At 27.6% G+C, this 17,926-nt stretch overlaps 3 protein-coding genes across 3 annotated transcripts; all 3 read right to left on the bottom strand.

Moving 5' to 3' along the window:
* Positions 1-1,778: 1,778 nt before the first annotated feature.
* On the bottom strand, positions 1,779-2,288 carry LOC136076293 (uncharacterized). Its single transcript, XM_065789766.1, has one exon. It carries the CDS (start codon positions 2,286-2,288, stop codon positions 1,779-1,781), a length of 510 nt encoding a protein of 169 aa, XP_065645838.1.
* Positions 2,289-11,877: 9,589 nt separating this feature from the next.
* On the bottom strand, positions 11,878-12,795 carry LOC136076294 (uncharacterized). Its single transcript, XM_065789767.1, has one exon. The coding sequence runs from the start codon at positions 12,793-12,795 to the stop codon at positions 11,878-11,880; it is 918 nt and encodes a 305-aa protein (XP_065645839.1).
* Positions 12,796-12,833: 38 nt separating this feature from the next.
* LOC136076295 (calcium-binding and coiled-coil domain-containing protein 2-like) lies at positions 12,834-13,598 on the bottom strand. The gene has a single exon (XM_065789768.1). It carries the CDS (start codon positions 13,596-13,598, stop codon positions 12,834-12,836), a length of 765 nt encoding a protein of 254 aa, XP_065645840.1.
* Between the last annotated feature and the right edge of the window lie 4,328 nt (positions 13,599-17,926).

Here is a 17,926-nt window from a genome sequence, read left to right on the forward strand (position 1 = left end):
GGCCACCTCGCCGCGAGGCTTTTCTCCCGGTTCCAACAGTTGTTGACGCGCGCTGCCTAAAAATGCGACGAGTCACAGCCTCTGAAACGAGCGCCGGCTGTCCGTTCGGATCAGCACGACGCCGCGTAAAGACTGCAGCACGTCTGAATTTCGACAGCGCATTGCTAATACCATGCGCTTCCCTTTTAACGGTTTCACGTACTATTAACTTTCTTTTCAAAGTGCTTTTCATCTTTCCTTCACGGTACTTGTTCGCTATCGGTCTCGTGCCAATATTTAGCTTTAGAAGGAGTTTATCTCCCATTTTGGGCTGCATTCCCAAACAACCCGACTCATAGAAAGCGCTTCGTGGTTGGTTCTCAACGCCACACACGGGATTGTCACCCTCTGCGATGTGCCGTTCCAAGCAACTTGAGTGTTGATAGTCCGCTTTGACAGCGCTTCTCGAGACTACAATTCGCTGTTCCTGAAGAGACAGAGACTTTAAGTTTAAGCTCATCCCGCTTCACTCGCAATTACTAGGGGAATCCTTGTTAGTTTCTTTTCCTCCGCTTATTAATATGCTTAAATTCAGCGGGTAGTCTTGTCTGATCTGAGGTCAAAAATAGAAAGAGCAAACGTTGCTTTGCCCCCTTTTTTTTCTCAAGAGAAGAAGGGCATAAAGACAAGCGCTTTGCATAGCCACCACAAAACAAGAGGTAAACAATTTTACCAAATACTGGCCATCTTAACCATTTATTGGCCGTTGGCTGTATTTGAATGAATAGGGCATTGTAATTGATTTATTATCATAGAATTAAAAAAAATAAAAAGCACTTTATAAAATCAAGATAACTTGCTCAATTAAATTATTTATACACTCATTAAGATGAATTAACATGAACGAAAATACCTAAAAAAACTTTCTTATAAAATATCATCTTTTTTCACCTTCTTATAAAATATCAACTTTTTTCACCTTGGTCAATTTCTTCAAGTTTGATATACGATATCTAGCTTTTTTTTGCAAAATTTTTTTTTTTTTTTTAAATCTTTTGTTTTTCAACTTTTCTATTTTCAATAGCTACCTTTGAAGCTCTATCTTCAAGCTTTGCATTATAAGCCTCCTCTGAGGTTAGAACAAAAAACTTTAAATTAGAGCTTTTTGAGTGTTTGTTTGTTTAATTTGTGGAGAAGGATATGTAAGAACATCTGAATCTTTGTCTGATGGACAAGATGAATTACCAAATGGAAATGGAAGATCTATTAATGTTTTGCAAAAAAAAAATTTTTATCATTTGAATCTAATGTTGATTCAATTACTTTTACTTCTTCAAGACATATATCAGTATTAATATTCAAACCCAGAGTATTGTCTTGAACAGAAAAATCAATAAATTCATTGTCTTGTACCGGTTTGATTCTTGCTTTTCTGTGTTCTGTAACAATATTTGAATATTTCACAGCATTGTCTTAAATTAAAAAATCAATAAACTCATTTTCTTCTTCTGGTTTGGTAGAAGACAGCGAGTTAATTGCAAAAGAGTTTTCTGTTAGATCAGACAATAATGGAAGATTGTTTATTATTGAAATGTTGCATACATTTTGACCTGGAACAGCATCTGAAATTTTACTATATAAAATGTTTGGGATATATGCCTTTTAGGTATAGCATCTGGATTAAAGGGATAAATTCCTCAAGCTCTAAATCCTCAGCATATATTTGTGTTAGTCATAGCATATTTCCACGCTTTTGAAAACAAACCGCAAAAATTAGAATGCGAAACTACTACACTTAGTTAGTCATTCATCATTGTTTGGCATTCCTCAGAATAGGCAGTTTTCAGCGATTTAAAAACTGTTCTGTCACGAGGCTGCAACCAGTTGCTGGAGTGAGCTGGATGCTCGACAATTTCAATTTGGTTTACGATAGCCAGCTCAATCATTTTAACAAAATTGTGTGAGTCATGTCCATCTAGGATTAAAATCTGTGGTCTTGCTGAGCCAATATTTAGAAGAAATATTTTCTCAACCCATAACTCCGCAATACCTCGTTTTGTCCAGCCCTTTTCAGACACACTCCATGTTGCTCCTCTTGGAGCATTTTCGGTATCAAAACCATAAAGAGTTCGTACAGTTTTTCCTTTCCCTACTATATGAGGTGGTATGACTTGATCAGCTGCATTTACGCAACATATAACAGTAATTGTTTCCTTGTTGCCACTTGTTCGACTCTGAATATATTTTGAGCCTTTCCTGGCAGCAACACGTCTAGGTTTATGCTCTAGTTGCATCCCGGTTTTATCCATGTTCCACATACATTTTGGTTTGTCCTGTAAATTCTTACTTTGTATCAGAACTTCTAAAGAAGTTAAATGTTTGGAAACCTTTATCCTATCCATACACATGTGTCGTATAGAAGCTGTAGCTTCTGGACAACGAAGACTAACACAACTGTGTCTCTTTTTAAGTAGTTGCCATCACTTTTCACTAGGTCGACTATTTTCAAAACTTATGTTATGTTTTTTAGCAAGTTTAGCAGCATAAGTGATAAATGTTTTTTTCCCAACACCGATTCCCATTTGGACACGATTGCCAGTATAATCAATTAGTTTTTCTTCAAGGTCACCTAGCATTGGTTTTTTCTCTGGTTTCGCTCTATTTTGGACTTTCCAGAGATTATGGTTTGCAGAGTCGATTGTGGAACTTTTTATAATACACTTGCTTTCCGTTGAGACATGCCTGATGCAACTGCATGTACTGCTAGTTTCATGTTATTGTCAGTCCATAGTTTGCACTTTTTATTATCCTTGTTGAAATAACTGGTTTCATGGTTTCATATAATATTATTATCTATTAAAAATAAAAAAATAAAAACATACATTCATATAATACATTTAGGAAAATCATATATTTACTTTAACGGTGTATTTTTATTGAATCAACATTATCAGAACATAAGTAACTATAATTATAATTAACTAAAACTTTCTGAGTTCATTCTACTTTTAAAGTAACTTTAAAATTAGTGACTTTAAAATGATTTTAAAACTAACTTTAAAATGATTGAGCATTTTACTTTTAAACTAACTTTAAAAGTAGAATTAACTCAGAAAATCAGAAATTATTTTTAATGTGGATTTTGTAAATATCTTAACTTAACTTTTCTCACACATAAATAATAACTAAGTGTGAGAAAATCTTTTATAAAAATATGAAACTAAAAATTTTTATAACTGAAACCATTTATTGGCCATGGCCAGTAAATGGATTAATTAACCGGCCAGTAAATGGTTTATTAGAAAAGCATTAATTTAATTCAGTTAAAACATTATATGTGAAACATCAACTAGATACTTTTATTTCAAAGTGTACATATGATATTTATCTTTTTTTTCCTTCGTGAATGGACTGGCACAAATATTTGCAACGCACAAAAAAAAGACTCTAATGTATGAATTTAAGAAAACAAAGCGTAAAACTGTTACAAATTTTATAATGTTTTTGACATTTAGTTTTACTGACGAAAACCTTCTAGAACTATCCTGGAATTGCGATATTTACAAAGTTTTAATGAAGTAATTGAGTATAAATAATAATATAGGACAAGTTGTGTCATAGTTTTTTATGAGAAAAGCTTTTAAAAGCGGCCAGTAAATGGTTAATGCCCATTAATTGGCGTATTTACCCAAGCTGAAACTTTTTTCATCAATAATGGTTTTTAAAGCTTTAAATATATTTTAAGAAAATATTTTTATTTCGATTAAAACACTTGATTTTTTTTTTGGTTATTTTTATATTTATAAAGTTATTTGTATTTTTATTTATATAATTTTCATGGTTAAAATTTTTGTTATCAAGCTATTGTATATTTTAAATCAATTTATTATGTTTTATGAAAAAAAAAAAAAAAGATTGAAACTGGTAGCTTGCATAAAAACATTTTTTAACTCTCAAGCATGTTTACTTGACCCACATAGTAAGTGACTGGGACCCAGGCCCCGGCTAAAAACAGAGGTTTTTACAAACCCGGCCCCGGCTAAACAAACACAACTTGCAGGGGTTACTAGCCGGAACTGGATTTTTGTTGCTGTTGTTGTTGTTGTTGCTGTTTTTTTTTTTTTGTTGTTTAAGTTAAAATTTGTTATGAAAGTTTAAGAAAATATAAGAAAAAGTTTCAAAAATAATATATACAAATATAATCTAATTCATAAACATTTACAATGACAAATAAGAAAGAACAAAGATCAGATGGATATATGGTGTCTTTAAAAATAGGAAAAGAAGCAATGATCTTAGAGAGAGTATGAGAGTAATAATTATATTAATAGTGTGTATCAGAGAAGATGATAATGATGCCAATGACTAAGGTGATGATGATGATCATTGTCTTCATAATCATCTTAATCATCATCATCATCAGTATGTGGTTCTGTGTTCGCTTTTGTAACGCTGTCATCGGCACACAGGATTTTAGAATTTATCCGCATTGCTTGCGATTTAAATTTTTTAATTTTTTTATTTCTCATCAGAAAGATATAAATTTTTAAGATATGTTAGTTACGAAAAAATTTTTGAGAAAAAAACCTTACAGGTAAGACCCATAATGAAAAAGGCGTTGCATTACCGAAAAATCTAAAAAAGAGGATTCAGGCATGGGGATCATCAAAAAATGATTCGAATATGTCTTTTTTATTCATTCCTTTTAAATCAAGCTATAAACGAAAAAAATCCACTTACCTAAACTTTGAGGTTTTTCATATCATCATGGCGATTTTAAGTTTATGAGTTCAAGTAAACTTTCTATAATATATTAATGTGCAATCTCCTAATTTGATTTTGAAAAAAAACGTTACATAAAATTTTTTTAAAAACTTTTTTAAAGTTATTTTTCTTGATGGATGTAATATATATCATGTCGAATGTCCAAAACACATTTACTTTGCTTTTGACATTATTTTTTTTTGCGGGGAATTAGGGTTTTAAACAGTAGTTGCAATACCGAAACTATCCAGGTTGCATTACCGAACTCACTTATTTTTTGATAATGGACGAATAGAAAAGGTTCGTTATTTCTAATTTATTCTTTAGGTTTAATTCCTTTTTTTTTTCTTTAATCAAACTCCTTTTATAAAATCTAAACTCCATCGTAAAAAAGCAGGAATGCTCCGCGGAATGGATTTTTTTGGGTTAAAGAATTTGGCTAATGGAAAAATGAAAACAGAAGAAATTTAAATATTTTTTTACATTTTACAATTGTTTATACTTTTTTTTTTTTAAATAAATTTCAAACAAATAAAAATAGTTTATTACACTAGTATCTTTACCAAACCAAAACATTTTTTGAAAATCCTTCTGTGGGCGTTTTTCCAAAATAAACAAATTTCGCAATTTTGAGTTTATAATAAATGTAAATAAGTTTACAATGATCATTTCGTATTCTTACATACATACATGCATCTTAATACTAGTTTTAAATAAGAAAAATAAAGTTTAGGCATTTTACTTTCTTACTTTTATTATTTGAGTTTGATTTCAATCAAGAGCGCGTTAAGGGTGAGAATCAAGGTAGTAAGCCCCACTCCCCACCCCACCCCACACACTCCTCTTGGGGATAAGCTATATATTTTTCAAAGCAAGTATTAAGATATTTATTTATAACATCAATATAATATTGTGCAGAACTTAGTAACTAGACTATGTCATATTGTGTAAAGGTTATTGATTTATCTTAACTATAACATAAGTCTTAATTTCAATTAGCTTTTTAATTATTTTTTATCTCTCAGACCCTCCCTTGCTGCAAGGGCTGAACCAGCGTTTTTTTTGTTGGAGAGATAACTTCCATACATGGAACTCCAAACATTTATTTGTTTATACTTACGTCAATTAAAGATGCTTTGCAAAAAATTGTTGGAGAGATAACTTCCATACATGGAACTCCAAACATTTATTTGTTTATACTTACGTCAATTAAAGATGCTTTGCAAAAAATTGCGATGATTAAATTACTATGTAATAAAATTGCAATGGTCAAATTACTAAAAGACATTACATCTTAAAATGGAAAACTAACATACTCAATTCATGTGAGAAAAAGTTCAATAATAAGAGATTTATTTTTCGAAAAAAAAAATACCGAGAAATGAGTATCATGTTTTATAAAGTAAATTGGGATGAAATATTTGATAAAATGAATACAAGTCAATGTTATGAATACTTTTTAAAAATTTATAAAAAGGCTTGCAAACAATATATTCCTCACCACTTCAAACCCACTAGTTCGATCCAAAATCCATGCATCAACATAAAAATCAAGAATCTAATTAGAAAAAAACGTAATCTAAGGTGCAGAGTGCGTGCTACAAACTTCAAAAATACAAACCTAAATAATGAATACAAACTAGTTAATAAAATGATTAAAAAAAAAAATTAAAAAATCTCCTCCTGATCATGAAATAAACTTAGCAAAAGATGTAAAACATCACCCAAAACTCTTCTATGCACAAAAAATCAAACACATACAAAACTACTAGCACTTAAAATTTAGTGACAATAAAATAATAACTGATAAAAAAAGTCGTTGCTAATCTACTAAATTGTAGTTTCCAATCAGTATTTACACATCTATCTACCACATTTCATCAATAAAAAAATGCAATTATTTGAATGTGACTGGGACCAAAAACTAAAAGAAGATATTGTACATAATATTTATAAGAACTTAATGAAAACAAGTCACTTAATTGTGATAACATCAGTCCCTTGTGCTAAAGCATTGTGCAAAAGGATTATCCAAACCTTTGTCATTAATACTCAAGAAATCGATTCATTCAGGAGAGATGCCAGAATTATGGAAATCTGCAAACATTATACCACTTTTTAAAAAAGAAGACAAGGAAGATCCGCTTAACTACAGACCTATCTCTTTAGCATCGATACAATGTAAGATAATAGAGAAAATAATTAGAAAAATGCTGATATTTTATAACAAAAAACAATCTGCTAAAGCCTCAACAACATGGATTTGTACAAAGTAAAGGATGCCTAATAAACCTATTAGAAAATTTCGATATTATTACAACTGAAATTGAAGATGAATATCCAGTTGATATATTATTCCTAGATTTCGCAAAGGCGTTCGATAAGGTGCCCCACCATCTACTTATATACAAAATTTCTAACTATGGAATCAAAGGCAATATTTAAATTGGATTGATTCTTTTTTAAAAAACAGAAAACAAAGAGTGGTAATGAGTGAAGTTGTATCAGATTGGTGAGAGATTTATAGCGGTGTGCCACAGGGTTCTGTATTGGGGGCTCTTCTCTTTCTGTTACATATCAATGATCTTCCCCAATGTATCTATTCAACTACAAAACTATACGCTGATGATACTAAAATCATATCTGTTATAAAAGAACATAATGATCTAATTAATATGCAAAATGACATTGATTTGTTAACTGAATGGTCAAATGTATGGTTATTGAATTTTAACATAAGCAAATGCAGTGTTATGCACATTGGAAGAAAAAATATTAACTATAATTACACTATAAAACACGACAATTAAAGTTTTATTTAAAAAACGACAACAAAAGAATTAGACTTAGGTGTAATAGTTTCATCCAATATCAAATGGAATCATCAGGTTCAAGCAGCTACAAGTAAAGCACAAAGAATCTTATGTTTAATAAGAAAAAGCTTTACTTATCTTAACACTGAACTGGTAAGGCAATTATGCACATCGCTGGTTAGACCACACCTGGAATTCGCAGTTCCAGTGTGGAGTCCAGGTAATAAAAAAGATATCAATGACCTAGAAAAAAATCAAAGACGAGCAACAAAGCTAGCACCTGAACTAAAACATCTAAGTTATACTGAAAAATTGGCAAAGTTGTGTCTCACAACTCTGGAAACAAGACGTACAAGAGATGATCGTATTGAGGTTTTCAAAATAACAACTGTTATTGATAAGATATTGTGGTATAAAGAGCTTTATAAAGCTTTTCCCCAAAGTCTAAGAGGTCATTCAATGAAATTTGAAAGAGAATTTGCAAAAACAACCATGAGACACAATTTTTTTACAGAGTGATACCTTATTGAAATGCTTTACCTGCAAAAGTGGTTTCAGCAATGACAGTAAAATCCTTCAAAGCTAGACTAGATAAACATTTGTTAAAGGAAAAAGCAAAAATTTTTAATTTTATGCTCCGCGACCGGAAAAAAATACCCCTCCCCTGACCTCAAATGTGAGGGTAACCAAATTACCAAAATATTTTTTTCTATTATTGACTGAGAACATATTCGTCAATCAATTTCAAGTTGTATGCAATATTCGATTAGCGTTTAAAAATTATGTCTATAAAAAGTTTGAATCCCCCTCAATTTGAGAGGGTTTCAATATTTATCTCGCTATAATTTTTGAACGCTAAAAGATTATTTCATGAAATTTCAAATTTATTGTTAAATTTGAATTTAGTTTAGGGTTAGGGTTATGGGTTAGGGTTAGTAGAATAGTATCAAAAATATTTTGCAAACTCATTGCCCTCACATATGGGGTAGGGGGGTTAAATTTATTTGGGTATAACATTTATTTATTTTTATTTTAGTATTTGCAAAGCATCGTTATTTAATGTAAGTATGACCATAAAAATGTTTGGAGTTTACTCCATGTCTAAAAGTTATCTTAAACATCAAAAAAAAGGCAAGATCAGCCTCTGCCTTTGTTAGTGAATGATAAATCTCGCCCCGAATTAAAATAAAGAAACTAAAAAATATTATCTTTTTAAAAAATAATCATTTTTTGGATTTGCATTTTATTTTTATTGAAAATTCAGAAACACAATTTCTATAATGACTAATAGAATAACCTAATACTAATTTTAGTATTATCTAAATCATTAATAATAACCAAGCTTGATTTGCAACTTAGGCAAGTAAGGTTTCCATTGTAAAATAATTATTCGACGCTGGCTATCAGCCCTCTTTAAAAGGTTTTGCAAGAATGGAGATAACGCTTTAGGATCAAAGATGCTTACGGATCAAGGGTGCAAATGCTTCCCTATATCTCTTTAATATTTGTTGAATATAAGGAAATCGGCAAAATGCAAAGTACGCACTAGTGAATTGCGAACTTTTATGCAAACCAAAATATCATATTTTAAGGACCATGATTATATTATTAATTTAAATACAAACAAATATGAATATATTAGTAATGTATGTTATTAAGTGTAAATGCATTTACTGACTATTAGAGAGAGCATGCAGGTAAATGTAAATACATCAACTGAGGGTTTTGGTTGGAGCAGCGTAGTCATGTTTTTTTTTTTTTTTAATTATATATTTCGTCGTTAATAGTATTTACAATAACAATGTTCATGAACAAAAAACAATTTATGACAGGGGCAAAAAGAAGACTATAGTTGCCTTATCACTCAGCCCCGTAATAAATATACCGTAAATTACAATGCTAATAAAAACCGTAAAAGTTACATATGCTATAAATTATTTTTTTTTATTAACGCTAAAGTTTACTTTACTTACTAAAAAGACCAACAATAAAGAAGAAAAAAAAAACAAACAAACAAAAAAAAAACAAAAAAAAAAAAAGACAAAAAACAAAAAAAATAAATAAACAGAAACAAGGCTAGAGACAAGATTATTTATCATATTTATGTATTAAAATAGACAATCTTAGTAATAAACAATTATTAATATTAAATCATTAATAATAGTATTCTCATTTTAAACGCTTCAGAAGAAATTTAGTTCATTGTCGTTTAGTAAAAGATTTTGCTTAAGTTTAGTTTTAAATTGATTAAGCGAAGAAAGTGGTTTAAGATCATTATTAAAAAGTGTATTCCAGAGTTTAGGTCCTCGGTTTGCGATTGAGTATTTAGTGGCAGAATAGTAGGTTTTGGGTTGAGTATAGTTATTATTTGAAAATCTTGTGCTGTATATGTGATTTATTTTTTTAAATAAAGAGTTGAATAAATATGGTGCCATTTTTTTATCAAGTTTAAACATAAATATAAGAACATGATAGAGATTTAAATTATAAACATTTAGAATATTAAGTTTACTAAAAAGTATTTTTGAATGAGAGAAGCGATTTTCATTTGTAATAATCCTAATGGCGTGTTTTTGTTTACAAAGAAGTTTACTTAGCTTCGTAACATTGGTGCTGCACCAAGCAATGTTAGCATAGTTTAGGTAACAGTGTATAAATGTAAAGTATATGTATTTAAGACAAGATTGGTTTAAGACCTGTTTAGCTTTATACAGTATACCAATATTTTTAGAAACTTTATTCTCAACAACACTTGTATGTTCTCTCCATGTAACATTTTCATCGAGTATTACGCCCAAAAACTTTGACGATATTTCCCTTTTTATTATATTTTTATCAATAAAAAGATTTGGAAGTTTAAGTGGAATATTTTCTTTTTTATGAACACGATGGAATAATGTGTATTTAGTTTTAGTAATGTTTAAAGATAATTTATTGGCTTTAAACCATTGAGTAAGGTTATCAAGTTCTTTGTTAACTGTTAAAAATAAAATATTAATATCTTCATGAAAATAAAACAAATTCGTATCATCGGCGAATAAAGTTGTGTTTAAAATATTAGAAAATTTATATAAGTCATTGACATAAATTAGAAACAAAAGGTGCCCTAGATCTGATCCCTGGGGAACACCGCATGTAATAGTCATATTATCCGTTTTAACACCATCGTAAGAAAGATATTGCTTCCTATTAGACAAGTAACTTTTAAACCAAGCCAAGTTAGAATTTTTGATGCCATAGAACTCGAGTTTTGACAAAAGAATTAAATGATCGACAGTATCAAAGGCTTTACTTAGATCTATGAAAACAACTAAAGTATATTTTTTTCATTGAAACCTTTAAATATATCGTGGACAAGATGTAAGATTGTGTGATCAGTAGAATTACCAGATTTAAGACCAAATTGTTTATTGTAAAAAATATTATTTTGGATTAAGAAAGAATAGAGTCTATTATACATAATTCGTTCAAGAACTTTTGAAATACATGTAAGAACAGAGATCGGCCTATAATTAGTAACGTCACTAGGATCACCTGATTTGAAAATAGGGACCACCCTAGCAATTTTTATTTTTTCTGGAAAAACTCCCTCTTTTAAAGATAAGTTGAAGATACACAAAAGCGGGATTGTAATCAGTTTTATTGAATTTATAATGATGTTACCACTTATATTGTCGACGCCTATACTTTTTTTGGGCTTAATCGAAGAGACTGCGAATAGTAATTCTTCTTCAGTTAGATTATCATTAGGCATAATATTAGTTTTATTAGAGACTAAGTATGCATCAAAGTTGATCTTAGAGGAGTCAATTTTTGATGCTAAAGACGGACCAATATTACTAAAAAATTTATTATGTGCTTCAGACACTAATTCTTTTTCTATTTATCTTTGAATTTAAGAATTTTCGGAAAATTATTTCTCTCTGGATTATTTTTATCAATAACTTCGTTAATTATGCGCCAAGTATCTTGAGGATCGTTTGAATGCTTTTTTAGTTGATCTAAATAGTAGTTTTTTTTTGATCTTTTTATAATTGACTCAAAGAGTCGTTTGTAGTTTTTATAATTGCTTTCATTACGTAGGGTTTTTTTTTTAAGAAATTTATTATATAATCTTTGTTTTATTTTAGAAGATTTAAGGATACCCTTAGTTATCCAAGGATTTGATAACGTTTTTGATTTAACTAATTTTGTAATTTCAGGAAATGCTTTGCTATAATATTTATAATATTCTGATATAAATATATCGTAGGCTTTATCAGCGTTTAGATTCAATAACAAGTCATCCCATTTAACATTTGATAAAAGGTCATGAAAATGGTTAACTGAAGAGTCGTTTATTATTCTCGTTTTTATTTTTTTGGCAGTCACTTTTATTGTATTTTTGAACAACGATGAATATGGGAAAATGATCAGAAATATCTGTTTTAAATATTCCTGTTTTTATCTTTATATTTATGAAGTCATTGGTGATAGTTTGATCCATCGAAGTTTCACTTTTGTTGGTTATGCGAGTAGGTTTGTTGATGACAGGAAGGTAGCTATTTTCAAAAATGACGTTAAAAAATTGTTGAATGTTTTTATTTGAGTCATAATCCACAATATTGATGTTCAGGTCACCAACCATGTAAACAGTTTTATTTTTAATATAATTATTTTTAATGACGTTTCTAATGTGGTCTTCAAACACTTTAATAGAACCTGAAGGTGGTCTGTATAAAGCATGGATTATTATATTTTTGGAGGTTTTGTTAACGAGTTCAATGCACAATGACTCATAATCATTAGTGGTTGAACTTAAATCTGACTTAACTTTGTACAATAGTGAGTTTTTAATAAAAATACACAAACCCCCGCCTACCTTGCCCGAGGTCCTAATTTGGTGAATCACTTTATAATTTGGTAAATTATAATTGTTCTCGATATTTTTATCATCACACCATGTCTCGCTGAGACAAATAATTTGAAAATTCATATTAACTTTATACAAAAATTGTTTTAATGAATCAAAATTTTTTTGTAGACTTCTAATATTAACATGAAGAATAGAGAACGAGTCGTTCTCCATTCCTTCAATTATATTTTTTGAATTTACGTTATAATATAATGGGTTAATATTTTTTATTAAATCGTTGTTAAAGAAATTAATATCCGGATCAGAATGTTTTTTTAAAAGTATTGATTTTTTAGTTAGTAATGAATTAAGTTCAAAGTTTTTTAAAGGAGGATCGTCAGCCATTTTAAATAAGAGTAATATTAAAATATAGAATATAGTTTTTAATAGCTGGGTTGCTTATTTTTAAATTCTTTTACAATAAGTTTGTCATAAATAATAATTGAATATTTACCATTCTTTCGGTGTAACTTCATTTCGTCCACTAATTTTTTTCTTATTTCATTTGTTTCGAAGGAGAAATCTTCATTGATGTACATTCCGGAACCTTTAAGCTTATTAGCAGCATGCAACGCTTTAACTTTGTCCTTATAATGAAGTAATATAACGACTATTGTCCTTGATTTGTTACCATCTTTTTTACCAGTTCTATGAGCTCTTTCTATATTTATATTACTTAGAGAAAGATTGTTTTCAAATAAACTTATTACTTTTTTTTCAGTGTCGTCCCAATTTTCATTTTCGTTTTCGGTAATTCCATCAATTCGCAGATTGTTTCTCCTAAGCCTGTCCTCCAATTGTCTTAACTTTATATTTTCACCTCCATTAAGGCTATTTTTAATATTAATTTTTTTTTCCAGCTCCGTTACTTTTTTTTCTTGAATGTCCTGTGTTACCGTTAAACTTTCTTCTATATTTTTATTTACATTTTCCAAGATTTTCATTCGTTCACATAATATTTTAAATTCGGCTTTTAACTTTCCATTTTCCTTTTCTAACAAATCGCATTTTTCTTTTGAATTATTTGCTTCTTTTAACAATATGTCAATTCTGTCATTTGTTAACTTTAGGTTTCCAGATATAATTTTTAAAATGTCATTTTGTTGTTTTATAAACATTTCTTGAAAGATTTTACGAACCATATTCATTGATATAACTAATTCATCTGTTTCGATATTAGAGTCGTTATTTTTCTTAAAATCACTATTATTTTTTTTTTATCCATTGTAATAGATTATTATTAATAGATAAATATATATTATAATATATATATTGATAACTTACTTTTTGAATGAAAACTTTTGATGCGGATAATGAGAAATGTTTAAATTTAATACTAAAAACTTAAAAATACTAAGTATGTTTATAGTCATGATTGTTTAAAAACGGCTAAAAAAGCTGTTGCAACATGAAATACCTATAGAAAAATGGTCCGCAATTCAATTTCGCATTTTACCTTCTATTTAAATTGATGCACTTTTTGTAGTTAATGCATCAACTAAAAAAATTTATATTTTACATTCATTTTCACCAACTTAAGGAAAATATGTTGTACGCAATATGAGGAGCCCAAATTTAATTTCTCTAAATGTTTTAGTATTTACTTGTTTGATTATTTTATTATTTTCTAAATGTTTCAGTATTTTTTTTTTTTTTTATTACAATAGTATATTGTAAGCTATATATCTATGATGTAACGATGTCGAAATATTTTATCAGAAATTTAAATAGCAAGTTTTATTTCAATTATAAAAACGAAATTGAATAATTTATAGGTTTTATTAATAATAATGTATTTCTAAAATTAAAATAAATTAAATACAACATTTTCGGCAAACATCAAGAACGTTAACGTAACCATTTCTGCCACTAATCCTATCGGCTAAGTCAGTTAAGCTTTTTCAATCTTCTACATTGGTTTTGATATTGAAAATATAAATAAAATATAAAAAATTAATGTATATATATATATATATATATATATATATATATATATATATATATATATATATATATAAATATATATATATATATATATATATATATATATATATATATATATATATATATATAAACACCCAACTCACACTTGCTGAACATATAAGTGGTACATCAATGATTATAGTCGGATCTGTTTTTAAATCTTTAGTACTTATAGATGAATTTGATTTGCCAATATCTTTGAAGGATTTCTGAAAAATATATATATATATATATATATATATATATATATATATATATATATATATATATATATATATACATCTATATATATCTATATATCTATATATATCTATATATATATATAAATATATATAAATATATATATATATATATAAATATATATATATATATATATTTATATATATATATATATATATATATATATATATATATATATATATATATATATATATATATATATATATATATATATATATATATATATCTATCTATCTATCTATATATATATATATATATATATATATATATATATATATATATATATATATATATATATATATATATATATATATATATATATATATATATATATGTATATATATATATATATATATATATATATATATATATATATATATATATATATATATATATATATATATATATATATACACATATAGATATATAATATACATATGGCTAATATATTGTCTACATACATTCATACATAATATATCGGCTACATACACATGGCTAATATATTGTAATTATATATTATCCATTAGTATGTAGCCAATATATTATGTATGTACGTAGCTAATATATTAGCCATATGTATATGATATCAAAAATTCAAATTATAGAAAAGATATTTTACAAGAAGCTGGGAATTGTAATAATTAATTTTATAATAGCTGTAATTATTTTGTAACCAGGAAGTTACATTAATTACATCATTTTTTCAAATAAAATTAATTGTGAAAAGAATTCTTTGGAATTAGAATACTTTTAGTTTGGTCATTTGTTTTTATAACTTTTTAAAAGGTATTTGTTTTCATGTCTGGATTTAGAAATTAATTCAGATTTTTATTTAGTAAAATTTCTTGATCCAAATGGGTAATAATTTGAAATGGGTAGTGAATATGCGGTAGAGGTGTAGTGGTAGAGCGCTCGCTTTATAAGCGAGTCGTTCCGAGTTCGATTCCCACCACGCCCCTGGTAGTACCGTGCTCAACTTGTTTCTCCGCGCAGTGGCCTTGTTCGTCAAGGTTCGTGTTTCGGAGTTATAGAGTTGAGAGAGGGTTATAACTACAAGTAGCCTCCTCATCTGTAGTGGCCTTCTTGGCCTTGGGGAGGTGAATTACAAAAATAAAAAAAAAAATATATCTATATATATATATATATATATATATATATATATATATATATATATATATATATATATATATATATATATATAATTCATTTCAAATTATTACCCATTTGGATCAAAAAATTTTACTAAATAAAAATCTGAATTAATTTCTAAATGCAGACACGAAAACAAATACCTTTTAAAAAGTTATAAAAACAAATGACCAAACTAAAATTATTCTAATTCCAAAGAATTCTTTTCACAATTAATTTTATTTAAAAAAATGACGTAATTAATGTAACTTCCTGGTTACAAAATAACTACAGCTATTATAAAATTAATTATTACAATTCCCAACTTCTTGTAAAATATTTTTTCTATAATTTGAATTTTTGATATGTAGACATTCTTCCTAATGAACCTACTGTAGGAGAAACAGTCTGTCAAAGAAAAAATTAGATGAGTGTTTTTACTAATTTATTTCTGCTCTGTTCTTTTAGAACATCGAGCATTCTATTTGTAGAATACATTAACATAATTTACATTAAAAAACTGCTTAAAAATCACAAACTACAGTAGAATGAGTTCTAACGTATTTAATAAAAAATATGTAAAAACTAATTGTCGCTATCGAACGATAATAGAAAACTTTTTGTGTGTCTACACTTAGAGATTATCTTCCCTCTTTTGTTAAGTAGGCTGCCTCCATTGTAAAATTTATTTCGAATTTCTCATTTAAGCAAACTTTACAAATTTTTGATGCAGGATTGTATGTTTAGTAGCGTTTAACAATATTCCATTTGATTGAATGTATAAAGTCATTTCCTTTTAATTCCCATACTTCCTTAGACAGCTCAGTGTCGTTTAAGTACTTCTTAGTATTAAATGATTTTAAATAGTTCGCACCCTGTAATTTAAAAGGAGTTTCGCTTATGCTGATGTGTACTTTATCTTTGTAACTTTAAGTTCGCAGGATTCGTCTTATTATATAACTTTGAGTTACATAAAAAGTTGTTTTTTCTACATTTTGAGTCTATAAGTGAGGAGGGATTTGGCAGGATGCCATACCTTTTTTATAAATCTCCTAATATTACAATGATTAGACGGGATGGTATTTTTAATTTGCTGAAAACCATCCTGTTATTATTTTTTCTCCACTTCAAGCACTGTATGTATGCATACATATATATACATATATATATATATATATATATATATATTTATATATATATATATATATATATATATATATATATATATATACATATATATATATATATATATATATAAATATATATATATATATATATATATAAATATATATATATATATATATATATATTTATATATATATATATATATATATATATGTATATATATATATAAATATATATATATATATATATATATATATATTTATATATATATATATATATATATATATATATATAAATATATATATATATAAATATATATATAAATATATATATAAAATACATTGGGTTAATTACAATATATTTACCATAAATAATGTTCAGCGTTATGAATGTACAGAGAAGATGATGATCCAATGAATGTGTGGTGTGACTCAGAAAGATGAGAAAAGAAGCAACAAACTTAAAAAGATTGGGTCAGTGAGTGTATCTAATAGGGTGTCATGGAAGACTAAGGGTTCAGGCATGCAGACCGTAAAGATCCAGATAGTTGGGTATCAGCATGTAGAGAAATAGCAGTTTCAGGAGCAAGAGGTAGAAGTAGGAAATCTTGTAGAGATTATAGTGCGTAACAGATAACAAAAAAAGCTTTAGTTAAGGAAAGAAGTTGGTCAGGATAATGGATATTGGAAGTAGAAGTTGATGATGATGAGGATGATAATGATGATTATGATGATTACGATGATGATAAATGATGATATTTTTTAGGATTATGCAGCTGTGTTTCTTTAAAAAATTAAAATAGCAACAGCTATCTACCACAACTAATTTTTAGTTTTATTAAAAGAATATTTTAACAAGATATATATTTCATTATATCCTGAAAAAAAGACTCTTTCCAATACAAGCAACATTCTTTTCGAATAATTGTGTCAGAGTAAAATAAGATTCATAATCAATAACCCATTCAAAATATTTGATTTTATGATAAAGAATACCACAT

Source organism: Hydra vulgaris, chromosome 02 (genome assembly GCF_038396675.1).
Source record: "Hydra vulgaris chromosome 02, alternate assembly HydraT2T_AEP".
In the NCBI taxonomy this organism is placed as follows: Eukaryota; Metazoa; Cnidaria; class Hydrozoa; order Anthoathecata; family Hydridae; genus Hydra; species Hydra vulgaris.